Source organism: Prunus avium, chromosome 2 (genome assembly GCF_965620075.1).
Source record: "Prunus avium chromosome 2, drPruAviu1.hap1.1, whole genome shotgun sequence".
NCBI classification, from domain to species: domain Eukaryota; kingdom Viridiplantae; phylum Streptophyta; class Magnoliopsida; order Rosales; family Rosaceae; genus Prunus; species Prunus avium.
The window spans coordinates 8,496,338-8,513,524 of record NC_142285.1 but is presented as its reverse complement, the minus strand read 5'-3'; the positions used below and the strand labels follow the sequence as shown (position 1 = coordinate 8,513,524).

Below are 17,187 nucleotides of genomic sequence, written 5' to 3'. Positions count from 1 at the left end.
AAATACCGTAGGATTCTCTTCACTGCAGACCAGTGAATAATCATAGAATTCTGCATGAACTGACAAACTTGGTTGACCGGATAAGAAAGATCAGGGCATGTGATTATAAGGTACTGCAAGGCATCGACAACACTTCGATATAAAGCCGGATCAGAATAAGACTCACTGTCAAGAGCACTTAGCTTCTAAACACTTGTGGTGGCCGTGGAAATAGGCTTTACTTCAATAAATTTTGTGCGAGAGAGCAAGTTCAGTGCATACTTGGATTGCGTCTAGTGCATTGAATCACCACTGTAATCAACTTCAATTCCCAAGAAATAGTGTAGTTGTCCCAAATCCTTCATAGAAAATGAAGTGCCAAGTCGTCTAATAAGTGTAGAAACATGTGTTTGGTCATTGCATGTCACCAAAATATCATCAACATATATTAACAGAATCAAATAGACGCCCTTTTGATTGTAGACAAACAAGGAATAATTATACTTTGATTCTTGGAAACTAAGTTCAAGTAAATAGTCAGAAAACTATTGAAACCAAGCTTTGGGTGCTTGTTTCAACCCATAAAGACTGCGTTGCAACTTGCACACATGTTGAGGAAGTTGCGAATCAATAAATCTGGCAGGTTATCGCATATACACGTCTTATGTTAGAAAACCATGCAAATAGTACTGGCCATTTATTTGAGACTGCCAAACTTAGAATCAGGCGAATAGTACTATGTTTCACAACTGGACTAAAGGTCTCACTGTAATCAATACCACGAGTGGGTGGTGCAGCACCACGCCCACGTCCTCGATAACCACCACGTCCACGAGCAGCAACAAAAGTCGTAGGTCCATTCTTTGGCATAGGAACAGCTTGCTCTGCCATTCGTCACTCAGCCGTCAAAAAAAGAGCTTCAAGGGTGTCATATGTGATTGGAGTGTCACGAGCTTGCACTGCACTCACGATCATTTCATAGGCTGGTATGAGATTATTCATAATAATCTGGACAAGTTCATCATCATCCACTGCCCTTCCAGAAAGAGCCAGGTTGTCACCAATAGCATTCATGCAATCAAGGTAGTCACTCATGGACAAATCACCCTTCATGGTTTGAAGAAACTCATTGCGTAGGTGCAAGATTCTATTCTACGAGGCAGAGGCATATCTGTGCTCCAAAGCTTGCCAAGTTGTGCGAGAAGTCTGATTTCTTGACATGGTAGAGAGAACAGATGAAGTCAGAGAGCTATTGATCCAACAAAGGATCAGTTGATCCTGTTGAACATAGGTGGAGTAGGTAGGATTCACACTAGTACTCCCGCAACATTCTTAGGAGGACATTCACTGGTGCCATCAACGAATGACATAAGATCCCGACTTTTCAAAAGAGGAACGATCTGAGCTAGCCATAATGGATAGTTAGATCGATCTAGTTTGATGTTGACGATGGTGGGTATGGAAGGAGCAGATACAACATTGCTGGTATGGGAATTGTTGGTTGCCATGAGTTTGAAACAAGTGTGGAAATAAAGTTCAAGTTGTGAGACAGAAGGCTCTGGATACCATGAAAAACAATAAAGAACTCAAGAATAGTTTGATGGGCTTATCTCCATCAACACGATGGAACATCTATTTATATTAGCAAAACAAATGTATCAATTATAAAGATTACATCGTATCCCTATATACGTGGGAGCCAAAATCATACATTTGAAATACAAACAAAAACCATATCAGATTACAATGAAGAAGTCCACACTGACTAAGACTCCTTATCCACACCTGTTACAGAGTTTGAATTTGAACAAGCAGATAAGCTTTGTTTAACATAAGTAAGGAATCTCAGGCTGACCTTTAGCCATTTGAGCGCAATTACTTCCTTATGTAATTTTGGCTTTATTTCTTGGGTTCTTTTTGGCAAGCCCAATGGATATTTGGTATCAACAATGCATGCATGTATAATTTCTACTCTATCACATATACGAAATGGGATAAGCAATAAATTGAAAAATTAAAAATAATTTAGAAATATAATTAATAACAAATAATTATATATATTACAATCTAATATAAAGAGAGTCACAATCTGAAGCAGAGATATGCTTAAACTAAAGTGGAGCTTCGAGGCAAAGAGTTATAGATGAATAGAATGGCTGACTTTCAACTAGGGCTAATTTTTGGATGGATCATACTAGAATAAGAGGATTCCAATTCCATTCTAAAAAATTTTGCAATGAAAATTCTTTTCCATTTCCGTTCCAAAAAATTTCAAAATTTCAACATCCATTCCAATTTGGAAAACTCAGAATTTTCGGAATTTGTGGAAAATGTTGAAACTTGCATAATTCGAAAAATCATTGAAAATTTTAAACTTGTCTAACTAGTTGAAAGGTTAAACTTGGCTTAAAATTGAATAATCATACGTAAAAGCTCGAAAAACTATTATATACTATCATTTATATGTTGTTATCCTTTATGAAATAGCTCGTCCATGTCTATTTGGTCATTAAGTCATATCTAATTCAATATAAAACTAGCCATTATGTGTAGTTTAAGCTTGAACTCTTGATATATTTTGGAATTCGGAATCTTAAAATACATTTCAATTCCAATCAAATTTTTTTTTGAATTTTGAATTTTAGAACTTTTGAACTTGCCAAAATCAAAAATTTTAGAATCGGAATTTCCAATACAACTATTACCCCTACTTGCAGCCTATGGTTGGGGAGAATTCTCAAATTGAATGTATTATCGGGGAAGAAGAGAGGGGATTGGCTAAGTTAGATTGCTAAACAAAAAAAAAAACAAAAAAACATTTTGCTGCTCATAAAACGCAGCGTTTCTTTTAAAGTAGTGGCAGCGTTCTTTCAAGAAATAATAATAATCAGACAGGGGCAACGTGTTAAAAGATAAACTCCAGCAGCACCTCAAAACGACGCGTGGCCTTCTTCTTCCTCGCGCAGATGCGCCTCGCAGAGCCACAAAGCGGCAGTGAAGCTCGCCGCCGACGCAAATGCTAAGCGTGCAAACAGCTAAATAACGGAACTCCTGAGCTCCGACGAGCACCTAGGCAACGCCTTCGGAAACCTAGATCTGTAATAAATTCTCATGTCTCTCCATTTTCAATTAATAGAAGCATTTTTTCTTTTCTAATAAGTAAGTAATTGTTTGTAGGTAGAATATCAATTGAGCTTCAGTAGAAGCCATCAATAGTAATGTTTAGAAGACACAATGTTGCTGCCAGGATTTTCGACCGCCAAATTTCCACTGCTGCTCCTGGCACTAGTGTACCTTCTTGTTACTCTTTACCTCTTGTTACTGTTATTATATTATTATTAATATAAAGCTGCATGGACAACTACTTTTTGCTTCAGGCTTTTATTTATTTATTTATCTACTGTTTTTTGTTGCTTGTTTGATTTTTCTGGGTTGTTTAATATATTTTTCCGCTTCCTGTTCAGTAGAATTAGAAAATTTTTGTTCTTTCCTATGTATATCTTCATTTTTTCCAGAAAGCCAAGGTCTTGCTTCTGTGGTGATCTTTATCACTAACTTCACGTAAATTTATCTTTTCTTCTTTTTCTATCTCTTTCTTGTATGACATGTTTATATAAAACTTAGAATATCTAGAAATGAATAGGGGACTGAAGTGGAATGGTAAAAAATGTTGCAATATTCTGTTCATACACTACAGAATCCTGAGTACTACCTGTAATGCTAATGCTTGCAGGTTCACCATACTAGGCGATTTTACGAGAATTTAGTCCCTAATTGTACCATATATGAAGTTGAGTGCCCAGATCATCTATACCGTAAAATCACTGAGGATGGTCAATACCTCATATGTTTCAGTAGAAATCATCAGGATCTGATTGTTTATAGACCAACGTGGCTTTCATATTCATGCAAAGAAGAATGCAATACTAATGATCTTCCCCCAAAAGCAAAGAGGTTTGAGAGCTTCTTCAGCCAACTGTACTGTGTATCACTTGCTTCTAGCAATGAGCTTATATGCAAGGACTTTTTTCTTTACATGGAGAGTAACCAATTTGGACTATTTGCTACTTCTACTACACAAAATCATGATGCGCCTGTTGGAGGAGCTGTTCAGGGAGTCCCCTCAATAGAAAAGATAACTTTTCACCTCTTGAGGTCTGCTATTGTTTTTTTCTTGTATAGATTATAATTTAACAGAGAACTTATGAAAGTGAAATGTTATTGGGTGTTTTTGGAAGCTTAGTCTATGCGTTACTTATTAGTTTGATAATCCTTCTGATGCTTAGATTGGAAGATGGAGTTGTTCTGGATCAGAAGTGCTTTCACAACGATTTTATTAACCTGGCCCATAACATGGGTGTCTTCTTGTATGATGATTTACTGGCAATTGTGTCAATTCGCTATCAAACAATACACATACTGCAAATCAGGGACTCCGGGAACCTTGTTGACATACGAGCAATTGGGACATTTTGTCGTGAAGATGATGAGCTTTTTCTCAATTCAAGCACTCAGGTTAGTGGCATATATTTCAAGCCTTTACTGAGACTTGGATGAATGGAATTTGCTAATATCTTGTCTAATAGGATCAATCTATGGAAACTCTGAATTCGTTGTTGACGAAGACTCTTGTGTTGTGTTTTGTTAAAAATAGCAATAATGAAGTAATAATTGAAGGCAACAAAAATTTGTACTACAGGTTCAAAACTTAGTTTTCCATTCTGTTTGTGGCTATTGTGTGCTGTTAGTATAGGCTGTTTACAGCTGGGAGATTGATTTTGGTCTAAGCTTGAAGTCATAATTGAAGGCTTCTTTGTTAAGCCTGATTCTAGGCTAATTTTAGAGCAGATTTTATGTCCTGGATTCAGTATAAACACCTGTGTGTTATACTCTAACGCGGTGGATAATAAGAAGATTGTTTTTTCGTATCTTGCTCTATTCCCAGCACTTCATCAGAGCAATATGCTCCTGAGACCGAAAACTCTGCCATCCTAACCATACCCGGACCACTAAATAAGGATTAACCCACATTTTCCTTGCCTTTTCATTTAATCATCCACACAGTTTAGTAACTAATGCAGATTTTTCCTCATTTATTTTATCATGAAATTGACAAAGTTTGGTGATTAGAAATTCTTTTTAATGTTTAATATGTCGAGCATTCAATTTTCAAATCAACTTTTGATTGATGGCAGAATATGCTTAGTCATGAAAAAGGTAAACTGCATCAACTGCCTGAGAATCCTGTTGAGAATGGTTTACATCAGAGTGAGCCTTCATCAGAGTATTGCTTTCTTAGTGGAATCAAACAGCGGTTGCTCTCTTTCATATTTAGAGGAATATGGAATGAAGAACCAGATCAGGCATTGGTTGGTTATCTCTGTCATTCTATGGTTCATTGTTATTTAAATGCTTTATCTTGCCATAGCACTTTGGAATATGTTTTCCAAGCTGCTGCAACACATCACTTTGGAATATCTTTTAGATGGGGTTGCAGCAGATGTGATTTACATTAATGTTTGTTTACCGGCATTTTCTGAAACCATTTTCATTCTCTTAGTAAGCTCTTGGGCTATGTGGATATGGTACACTTTATGCGTGTAGTTTTTATAAAATAAAATTGTACGAATATTAAACTCCTTTTTGGCACAGAAAATTCAAATTTAGGTGGAAAGATGTTTAGCGTTTTTGTGCTTGCATGTAAGTATTTATGCTCTCAGGCACGCATGTACTGATCTACTTCCAGATTGTGCAGAAATGATCTGAACGATAAGTGATCCAATGTGAAACACTATCTTAAATAGTAACCTAAGTATGCCCCATAACCTAGCTAGTACAAGGCACTGGAGCATATCAATTACCAGGAAACAAAAGCATATCACATTCCTAAAGCTGTACCATGAACCTAAATGTGCCACCATCCTATAAACTTTAGGGTAACACTAATGTGCAGACAACAGTGCCAATCCCTTAAAAGATCTGGGTTATATGATAGACTGAAAATCATTAAGATAGAAGCACAAGTATTTAATATGATGTTTAAGCATCCAACCCAAATGAAAATCTTGCACCAGGCATTTATTTGTTTTGAATTACTTGATATTATGCTTCAATTGGAACATTTATTTGTTCTTGCCTATGTGCATTATTTTTTGTTTGTCATTAGCTCTTATGCAACCAGTTTATTTGTATGTTTTGCAATAAATGTTTTTAATTTAATTAATCTAACTTATACGACTTTTTCACTCCAGAGGGTCCAATCCCTGAAGAAGAAGTTCTATTTCCATTTCCAAGACTATGTTGACTTGGTGATCTGGAAGGTAGGGCTTGCATTATTTTTCTTTAAAATGTAGTTATATATAGTACGAGACTTCTGCAATCACTTGCATAATCTTCACTGCTCCATATAACAGGCAATCTGATAATGCGCACCAAATATGACATGTAACAAGTTTGTACACAACTCTTGGACAGGTACAATTCTTGGACCGGCACCACCTGCTAATAAAGTTTGGTAGTGTAGATGGAGGGGTGAGACTTCTTTCTAGCATTACGTTCATATCATACTCGTTCTAAGAAATATAAACTTCATGTTTGGACACTCTTTGATCACATAATTTAATCCTCCATCTGTGATAGGGTCCCTGAAGGAGAGGGGATAAATTACTCTGTCGTATTGAACCCAGATGCTTTCTGGAATGAGTCACCCTATCCATTGTAGTTGTACCATTTGTTCAACAGAGTTGACATCTGAATTTGACCAAGATTCTTTATATTTAGTTGTAGATTTTTGGTCACTCTGGTATTTTTATATTTAGTTGTAGATGTTTGGTGTCACTCTGGAAAATATGAATCTTGCTCCAAGATTCTTCATTTGTAGTCTTTGACATGTTCCCACTGCACAAATGTCACAAGATATCTTTAACATGTGCCTTTTGTACAAATGCTGGCACACATCACAACAGCTTAAGCTTTCAGGATAGTGGTAAACTAACAAACATTATCAGTATTAATGTGGGTTTCCCAGAGTTTGCATTCTTGTGCTCAATGGGCTTTGTGCTGATTGAATACTTGATAATGTTGGTATTTTTTTTTTTGTATCATTGGAGCAGGTATCACGTAATGCTGATCAGCACCCAGCCTTTTTTGCGGTATATAACATGGAGACAACTGAAATTGCAGCTTTTTATCAGGTAATTTTGTGGCAATTGTTTTCTGTTTCTTTCTTCTGTTTTCACAGATCAAAACAAGACTTTGCTTTATTTGACATTTTTCCTTGTAGAATACGGCAGATGAGCTTTATCTCCTGTTTGAGCAATTCTGTGACCACTTTCATGCAACATCAAGAAATTCATTGTATTTGAATTTCATTTCATCCCACTCAAATAACATGCATGCTCGGGAGCAACTAAGAAGTGCTAAAAATAAAGCAAGTAGTTCTTTGCAGGTGAAGTTTCACTATCAGAATTAGTTACATGCAAATCTTATACAGCAATGCTACCTGTTACTTTTGCATCATTAAGGCATGATAGCAAGGTTTATTTATCAGTATGGTTACCTTCTGTGCCCAAACCGCATAGCAATGCTTCCAGTTACTTTTGTATCATTAAGGCATGATAACAAGGTTTATTTGTTAATGTTGTGGTTGCATTCTGTATTTAGCTTTGTGCCCAAACCTCACATATAATCAGTTGATGATCCTGCAGTTTGTGAAGAAGATGCTAGTTTCTTTGCCTTTTAGTTGTCAGTCGCAGAGCCCTTCTCCCTACTTTGACCAATCTCTTTTTCGCTTTGATGAAAAGGTTTGATTCAGAAACTAAAAATTTCCCATTCCATGAACTGCTTTGTTTGCATTAAACCGAGGAATATATTCTTTTTATGTGTATGCTCCAGTTATCTTTAGCAAGAGAAAACCTACGCAGTCCAAAGTCGACCAAATAAACTAATTTAATTTTTTAAACATTGGAAAACTATTATAAAAACATAACTACAGAAACATCAATAAGACCAATCTTCTTGCATCAAATTGCATCTGATGGAGTTTTGCTTTGTGGTTTGTCCTGTGCAAAATTTAAATGACATCGCGTTATATATTCTACCTTTATGTAAATGGATATTTTTGAATCCGTTTGTAAGGAAAGCTATTTCCACATCACAAATTTTTTAGTTGACTGTTTGTGGCAGGTTTGAGTACAGGTTCTATGTTTGGTTTTTGTGTAGTCATGTGAATTGCTTATGCTGTGTGCTAAAATCAAATCAATCAAAATAATCAAAGAAACTTTTTTTTGAACTGTGATATAATCTACGAGGGTTTAGTCTTGTGGTCAGGCCCGTGGTTTGTTCCCACGTGGTCTAGGGTTAGATTCTTTAAGGCTGTGTCCAGCTATTTGCTAGAGTTTCTTGCCTCCCAAAAATCGTAGGGTTTCTCAGGAGCCCCAGTTTGTTGACATGTAACGCACACGAAGTCGAAACAATTGAAAATTTAGAAAAGTAGACGGGTGAGCACACCCGCTCATTCTTGTGTGGTTCTCTCCTGAATGTGACACAATGCATTTTGATACCTTATGGGCAAATCAGTTTTGTCAATTCAACCCCCTCTACTAAGGTTTCACAATTTCAAATGTGTTTCTGGTGCAGTTGATTTCTGCGACTGATCGGCATAGACAGTCAACAGACCATCCCATCAAGTTCATCTTAAGAAGGCCACCAAATACGCTGAAATTTAAAATCAAGACAGGTATCTATCATTTACCAGTATTGTTATTTATATGTATACATACGCGCACATACATACATGTATACGTATATATAGGGCCAGGATCAGGGGGACATACATTTTTAACACAAATTATACATTTTAAGCCATTAGATTTAAACACAGTCAAAGAAAATAATATATCTTGAAACTTACAATAATAAAAAGTGTGCTTCAATTCTTATTCTCTAATCTCTTCCCTCTCTCCACCAATCCTGAAGAATAAAAAATATTTTACTGCACGTTATTCAATATTGGTCTATCTTTCCACTCTAGATGTGATGTGTTCTTCTTACTAATTCTTTTCCTCTCTGCAAACTGACAGAAAAAAAAAACTCTTCTCATTTCTTACCCAAAAGGAAACCTCTTCTGTCTCACCATTTTTTCTCCTACAAACTCTCCTCTCCCCATGATTGAATTTAAAAAAAAAATAATAAGACAAAATTAAATTAGAAAAAAAACCAAACGTAAAACCAAAAGTTGGTCTGCCTACACTGCTTCCTCCATCTCAAAACCTGAACGCTACTTCTTCCATTATGTAGCTCATGACTTAATCACCCTTGCGCTTTAAAAATTCACACATACAATTTAACCCATGTACCTAGTTAATTTCATTAACATATCTAAAAACTTGAGCGGATTTATTTCACTTCCTCAATAAACTGTGGGTTGAAGAAATTTATGGAAAAATGACAGTTTCCTCTTCCTCCAACTCAATCTTTTTCTGAATGTGATGCCACTCTGATACGGGAAGTTTGGTTCTCTACTGGAGGCTGAATTTGTAAAGTTTGATGAGAGTGACAAACTCTGCTAACGCATGATTTCCGGCTAGAGTACGAAAAAGTTTGATTTCAATAAGAGAGAAGAAACCAGATGAAGTTTAGTGCTTAGTTTCAGAATTAAACGGAAACAAAATAATCTAGGAGAACGAGACACCACATTTAATGAGAGAGACTAAATGCCCCACCTCGTCAAGTGTGCAACAAATAACGAAGAGAGAAAATAATGAAGTTATTCGTTGTGTGAGATGCATTTCTATCCGTTACGAGACACCACATTTAATGAGAGAGACTAAATGCCCCACCTCGTCAAGTGTGCAACAAATAACGAAGAGAGAAAATAATGAAGTTATTCGTTGTGTGAGATGCATTTCTATCCGTTAGATGATAAAAGATGTGAACTTTGAGAAAGTGTGTAAAAAAATATGGCTTTTTGTGTGTACCTTGAACCTGACCCATACACACACACACACACACATTGGTGATTGATTGAAAAACCTAAGTTGAGGATTTAACTTAACGGCCACATGTGAGGTGCAGCTTGCAATGTGATCAAATCTTTGAAACCATGCATTTTTAGGTTTCCATTTAAGGATCATCCAAATCATAAACCATTGAGTCATCCAATTGATAAAATAAATAGACGAACACTGCTTCTGATGATTCACTGGAATGAATGTGATAATAGTTGAACGGCTGAATTATTTTCAATTTGGCTAATTTCATATAGGAATGTTAATCATGTCTTCGATACTATTGTTTTCTGATTTGGTTGATCATGTGTGTTGTGTGTTTGCTTAATTGACTTTTTAAACTAAGCACATAAATGATGCTCTGGGTTTTTCAATAGGTCCAGAAGCTGGTAGCACAGACAGTCGAACAAAAAAGATTTCTTCATTTCTTTTTCATCCATTTTTGCCCCTTGCTCTCTCTATTCAGCAGAATTTGTCGTTGCAGCCATCAGTTGTGAATATTCACTTCCGGAAATGAATAGTATACTTCTTAGTTGGCTACTGGCTCCTATATTTGTAAGTAGCCTTTTTGTGAAATAGGTAATCAAATGGAAATAACTGTATATTTAACATTTAAGTATATATAGATGCTATACAATGATATGTGTAAACATCAACCTTGAGGTATTATTCATGGATACTAGTGGTCGGTCAATTGCTTAAAGCCAACATTTGTTGGCCTCCCACTTGAAGGACAAGACTGGTGACAAGCCTCCTCGCTGTAGCTGCTCTCTGGTCGCGCTAGCGATTCTGGTTTGGTCGAGGCAGCCTCTGGGTTTTTCAAATTCCCCCATTTTAGTGCAAGGTGATATGAAAATTTCTTCAAGTCATTATGATGATTAAATTAAGTTTAAATAATAAAACTAAAGATTCAACAACTACAATGTAACATAAGCGTACAAATATTGTTTGGGCTTCATGTTCCCTTCTTACCCTTAAAATAGTATAATTGTATGTGTATAAAGAAGTTACCTTCGGCGAATGTGGTGAACGGTTTTATAAATTTCGATGTCAATGACATTTTTGTTTTATTTTGGTAGTTGATTTTGAAATCTCTTGATAAGATTAAATTTTCATATTTTGTCATTTTTAAATGTTTTACTGTGACTCATAGTTGGTAGCCAACCAAGTCTTTGGAGAATGCATGGCGCACTAGAGTTTTCCTGGAATGTTTGTTTCCGGCTTTTGTTGTTTATTTTTAGTAATGTTGAGATGTATGCCTTCTCTTCTGGAGAAACACTATCACCTGACATAATATTAGCAAATTATGTCATTTTTATCTTTCCAGTCTCTAGAAACGAGATCGTGGATCTGCTTATACCCACTCCTAGCTAGCTTGGAGCTGGACCTGTTCCTTTGAAGGTCTCTTTTATGTATTCTCTACGTTATATATCGTTTCTGCCTACGAAATACCAGACGAAATAGAACGAGTTTAGAAGGGATATGATGAATTTTTTTGACCAGTTCTTCCCAGAGAAATGATTCTGTTGTAGTTATTTTTCCCAGATAAATGCTCCGTTTTAGTTATTTGATCAAAGTAATTACAATCTTGGAGCTGGACCTGGCCGTTCAACTTTCAGACCTCATACGTGTGGAAGATCTCACCCAGTGAATTGATGGAATGCCTCTCTTCTGAGTCAAATGAACATCTCTACTTTGGAAATTGGAAGAGATGAGGGGCATTTGTGAGAATATAAATTTTGCATCCAATAAGATAACTACAAGTGGACTTTTAGTGTTGCCAAAAGACAGAAATACCTTCGACCAAGAAGTGGGGAAGAACCATGCTTAGTAACAGCTAGAGAAACAGTATAAATAGACAAAGACCTTCATAACAGTATATTTTCTCATGACAAGACAATTTCGGGAGAGGAAAATTACTACATTGCATAACAATCTAACCTCGCAAAAATTTTCAGAAAAATATTGTCAAAAGTCAAGGAAATACCAGTCAACCAAGGACTTTAAACTCTCAAGCTAGATTATGAGCTTTCAAAAACTTTGAATGCAAGAATGCAGAGGTTAGGTTTACATCGGATAGCTATTGAAAACAAGATTATAGTATTCGGAAAGTGTTATTGTAGATTTTAGCACTTACTGTTTCCAAGCCAATTGACAGAGGGAATGAACCTGTGGATTCTTTGTTCGAACTGGGAGTCTGTTTCGAAAGGAAAGCCAACCAACGAGTTTGAACTTTAGGTGGGAGAATTTGTTTTCACGTTGGCTTTTACAAAATGTGGGTATTAGGGTGAGGAGTAAAGTGGTGCATTTGAAGTTTGTAAGGTTTCAATCATAGGGCTAAATGTGGTTCAAGATTATAATTTGTCCTTCAAAATATTAATTTTTTAAAGAATAACGTAGGGCTAAATTTTTTCTATCTTCAGTCATGCAAACTATATTTTAGAGTCCTCCATATTTTATTATTTTGAGAAAAAAACTATCGTACAACACTCATACATTCCACTACTATATATTGTTTAATTTATTAAACTACTATTTAGAGATATTATTCCAGATATGAGACATGTGGCATGTCTTATCAAACTTTCATGTCCATTTGGCACGTCTTATCTTGAAGGAATCTTAATAATTTTTCGAATATGTTTATTATTATTATTATTTTAAAAAATCATTCTATATACATTTATAACGTAAAAAGAGAAGGAAAAAAATAGTTAATGTTTACAAACCAATTTTTTATATATTAAAAAAATACGAATTTAAATATATTTAAAAGGTTAAAAAAAGAGGTAAGGGCTAGCTGACGTTAGCTCGTCTTTAATATCAGCCTTTAGATCTACAATTGCACGAGATGTTCCATGCTCACACCCACACAAGGGCGGATCTATTACTAGGCTGGAGTGGGCTCCAGCCTAGGGGAAGATTTTTAAATATTAAATATAGTTAAGTTTATTCCTACTCTAATAAATATTAGCCCACTACACTAAATAAATATAATAAACTGATAATAGCCCAATTTAAGTAAAGTAAATAATAGCTTTGTTTAAAATAAGCCCATTCCTAAAGCATATAGGAAATAATCAATTTGATTAGAAGTAGAACTCATGTTAAGGCTCTACCAACTTGACCTATTCTAATCGTACTGATATTGAACTACACCCACAGAGAGCAAACATCAAAAAAATTCTTCTAGCCACCCAAAACGCCATATTTGAACCTTGAGAGCCTAGAGGAAATAGCTCTCCTCCTCTAAAAAATTGTACCAACCTATCTTCAGTGGGTTCTTCAATCTTGGTAAGTTTTTCTCTTTTTTTTTTATATATTTAATTTCCAATTTTAATTGTTGTGGTTAAGTTTTTATTTAATTTCCAATTTAATTTCCACTTCACTAGGTAAGCTCTTTAAATTTTTTTTTGCAATCAAACATATTTTTTCGAAGTTGGACAATGTGTTTGATTTTATATTTATTTATATTTTGTACTTTTTTGTGTTATATTTGATTGTAATGTGACTTTGTTTGATTTATAAAATTTTATTTACATTTTTGTTTCATGAGAAAAAAAGCTTATAATATATCTCCTCTATAAAAAAAAAATTATTTAGCCTAGCCCTATAAAAATTCCTGGATCCGCCATTGCACCCACACATAATACTTTTCCTTTGTGCATCACATACGCTGGTCCCACAAAAAAATTTAGCCTAGGCTATAGCTGGACTACAAGTGGCTTGAGAGGACGGTTAAATGGCTAAATGTGTCCCTCAAAATTTGGCAATCTTTTTTTAGTTCATGGCTGAAGATGGGTTTTGCATGTTTTGAGGGAAACATTTGGCCATGGCCATGACTGGGGATGCCTAACACTTGGTTCCCATTGCTGCTCTCCTTCCTTCTTCTTTCTTTCTTAATTCTCTCTTTTTGCTCTCACAAACAATATTTAATTGTTTTCCTCCTTTACATGTGAACATCTACATAGTTGTCAACAAAGCCTCTTTCCTTATTTTAATATTTTCTTTATTACACATGTGACATACTTGTTCATTAACTAAAAATGGCTGGTTCGCAGCCAACTAACTCTGAACATGTTACAGTGTGACAGTCCCAAAAGGCAGAAATAGTCAGAGTGATCCCAAATTTGCATGTCATGCTAGACATCCGTTGGAATAACTTTCATGAAGGAGCCAACTTTATATCAGCAACGAAAGTTGTTCGGACCCATAGAATCTGATTGACATCCATAAGCACCTGGGTTCCATGCTCTGGCTGAGCAATAGAGAATGGGTATTTGCCAAATACTGGCCACAAGTTATGCTAGAATTGGCGTTTAACAACGTGCTTCCTTAAAATCTTCATTTTTTTGGTCGAAAACGCTTTCCTTAAAATCTTATTGTCACGCCCCGAATTTTCAACAACAATTAATCTGCAAAATTAAACAGAACAACCAACGATCCGGGACGCGAAGCTCGGAACCTTCAACAAAAGTACCTAGAAATTTAAACTTTTCTTTTTTTGATACAACACCACTGTTCCGAACCACAATGTCAATAATGACTCAACTCTTCTGAGTCAAATATTACATTACAAACTCACAACATAAATGAACAATCATCATTTTACATAATATGCTCCTCAGAGCTTATTTCACACAGCGGAAGTCTAACACTCACCAACACTCTCACACCACACTTTACAGTATGTGGAACCACCAATGAGCCTCCTGCTCCTCACCTTAATTCTCCTGCTCACCGTCTCTACCACCTGCAGGATTTTCCCCTACACCATTGAATAGTGCACCGGGTTCACCACAGAACAACCCGGTAAGCTTTCTAAAGCTCGTATGAGTAAACCACGTCCACAGTATAATATGTCAATTTCACATAATATACAAACACATGCACTTTCATTAGCACACCACAATCCTTGTATAACCAAGGTAATCATAATCATCAATATCATCACAATCACAATTCTTTTGTTTTAATTAAAGAACTGTTACGATCACCACCTGTGACCACACCAAAACTCTTTATTTCAAAGTAGTTTTCACACGTCAATTGTTTGACAGATAGAAGAGAGAATACTATGAACCTCTAATCTATAACACTACAAAACACCATAGTAGTGTTCACTCATGATTACACACCAGTCATGAGTACTAGATGGCGCCAGACTAGAGCTCTAACTGTTCTTGGGTCTTGCTCCCTAGGGTAATTTATCCCTCATTATTTGCCACGAGAATGCCCACCTGACAAACTCAGAAGGGATTCAAGGTATTCTCACCTAAATCCATCAACACCAAAACACCAACACCAAAACAATATAAAATGTAGTTTCACATTAAACATTGTTTTATAGCCAAATACACCAATCACAGCAATATATATTTATTATATATATTTATGTGGTTATTCACGAATGAATTTCCACCATACATCCACAACATATGTTATATGGTTAAACACCAAAATCTCTAATAAAAAGTATTAATTCAAAACAAAATAGGTTTCACTTACCTCATGAACCGTTGATGAACAAGTTCATGTGTTTTAAATCAATTAAAACATTTTACAAAATCACAACCAACATGTTAATTATAGCCATTAACATTATCCAAGGTCACCTTATAATAAATATAATAATCCGTGATTTTACTCACGATTAGGATGGTTTTACTCACCTTTCGTCCAAGCTGCGTCTTCAACAACTTAACGAATCCTCAATCTCAAACCTCAACGAGCAACTCAATCTCCAACAGTACCTAAGCAAAGTACATAGCTCAACTTAGTACAAAACTCCAAAAATCCAAGATTTCGCATCTAATGACGAAATTGCCCTTTGGACCAACCGGGAATCCAAAGTGATCAAATCTCCTCCAACCAACTTCAAAACTGTGACATACGTGCTGTCGACGTCGAATCATGACCAATGACACCCATTGTCCAAAAGGTCACTTTTTGGGTCCCGTGGGTCCCACATGTCTAACCGACACTCCAAAAATCCGCCTTTGGCCCACAACCTCGGATTCCAAATCCGATCTCACCAATGGACTCTAAATAGTCCCAACATCACCCTGCAACAATTTGGGCCCAATCCAACGATCGGATAATTCTACATTACACGATCGAATGGCGATCGCTCGCCTTAACTTTGAAATTTAATAACTTATGATCGGGACGTCCGATCATCAATCCGTCTGAACCTACAGACTCCTCACAACACCAGCTACAACATAATTAAAATTGGACACGATCCAACGGTCCGATAATCTCAAATCAATGGTCCACATTTGTGAGGCTCCGATCGTCGATTAAACGACGGAATCTCAACAATTCAAACATACAAACATGTTCAATTACTCCAGAACTACATTCTGTCTCTAAAGCCCTAACTCAGAATCGCCACCCAGCGCTGCCACGCGCCGCCACCGCCGGTGGTTGTTTGGGTACTATTCCGGCGACGGACCACCCTAAAATCGCCGGTCAAGACCTATGCCAAAATGTTCGTAATACTGAGTAGAACAACTTTAATTCTTACCTCGAGGTCCAATTAGAAGTGTAAGTGGCTCAAACCGCCTGTTGAAGTTGCTGATTTCACTGTTGACGAACCAACTTTACGGCGTCGCCCTGCCTTCACCGTACCTCCGATGACTCCGATTCTTCTTGGGTTATGTTCACAAGATATCAGGCTTTCTATCTGGGTTGGTGGTGTCGATCACCTCCACCGTACGCCGCCGCAGAAGCCGTCGGAAATCGCCTCTCCGATGAGCTCTCAAACCTCCGGATTCAATTGCAATTTCTGAATCCTCAACAGTGTCCTTCTGAAATTTATAGGCAAAGTCTCTGTTTGCAGTTTAGTCCCTGAAACTTCAAACGAGTATAACTTCTTTGTTTCAACTCGGATTCACGAACCGTTTGCGCCTACGCGTTCGTGAGATCAACCTCGATTTTCCAAATCAAAAATCATAATTTTCTCACTTCAATTTCTTGTACTTCCTTTGTAAAATCATAAACTTAATCATAAAGGTATTTTGTCCCAAATTGAGATTAAGTCACTTAATTCCAATATTTCCACACCAAACCAAAATCATACAACATCCAAAATAGTCACACGACTTAATAATATTTTCCACAAAAATAATAAAACCAAATATTATTTTTGAGGGTATTACACTTATTCTGGCAAATAATGAGTAAAAAAGCTAATTTT

The 17,187-nt window shown here is 36.2% G+C and overlaps 1 protein-coding gene and 1 long non-coding RNA gene across 4 annotated transcripts; one reads left to right on the top strand and one right to left on the bottom strand.

The window, feature by feature from the left end:
- The first annotated feature begins 2,874 nt into the window (after positions 1-2,874).
- DET1 (light-mediated development protein 1 / deetiolated1 (DET1)) lies at positions 2,875-11,064 on the top strand. 3 transcript variants are annotated; one of them, XM_021967811.2, is made up of 12 exons: positions 2,876-3,077; positions 3,161-3,269; positions 3,713-4,134; positions 4,266-4,494; positions 5,175-5,348; positions 6,231-6,299; positions 6,454-6,510; positions 7,092-7,172; positions 7,262-7,426; positions 7,686-7,781; positions 8,617-8,716; positions 10,364-11,064. In XM_021967811.2, the coding sequence occupies exons 2-12, from the start codon at positions 3,198-3,200 to the stop codon at positions 10,501-10,503; spliced, it is 1,605 nt and encodes a 534-aa protein (XP_021823503.1). In that variant the 5' UTR covers positions 2,876-3,077; positions 3,161-3,197; the 3' UTR covers positions 10,504-11,064. The 3 variants fall into 3 exon arrangements, with proteins under 3 accessions (XP_021823504.1, XP_021823503.1, XP_021823502.1); XM_021967810.2 differs by having other exon boundaries at positions 3,157-3,269; XM_021967812.2 differs by lacking the exon at positions 7,686-7,781 and having other exon boundaries at positions 2,875-3,077; positions 3,157-3,269.
- A 3,388-nt stretch (positions 11,065-14,452) lies between these two features.
- Positions 14,453-17,128, bottom strand: LOC148296408 (uncharacterized). The gene is made up of 3 exons (XR_015833526.1): positions 16,516-17,128; positions 15,659-15,739; positions 14,453-14,754 (listed from the first exon to the last, which is right to left on the bottom strand). It is a non-coding gene; the product is annotated as an uncharacterized LOC148296408 (long non-coding RNA).
- Between the last annotated feature and the right edge of the window lie 59 nt (positions 17,129-17,187).

Excerpts from the sequence above, each read along its gene's own strand:
- DET1 (XM_021967811.2), top strand. The coding sequence starts at position 3,198 with ATGTTTAGAAGACACAATGTTGCTGCCAGGATTTTCGACCGCCAAATT. Across the intron at positions 6,300-6,453 it reads TTGACTTGGTGATCTGGAAG|GTACAATTCTTGGACCGGCA; the intron begins GTAGGGCTTGCA and ends ACTCTTGGACAG. Across the intron at positions 8,717-10,363 it reads GAAATTTAAAATCAAGACAG|GTCCAGAAGCTGGTAGCACA; the intron begins GTATCTATCATT and ends GTTTTTCAATAG.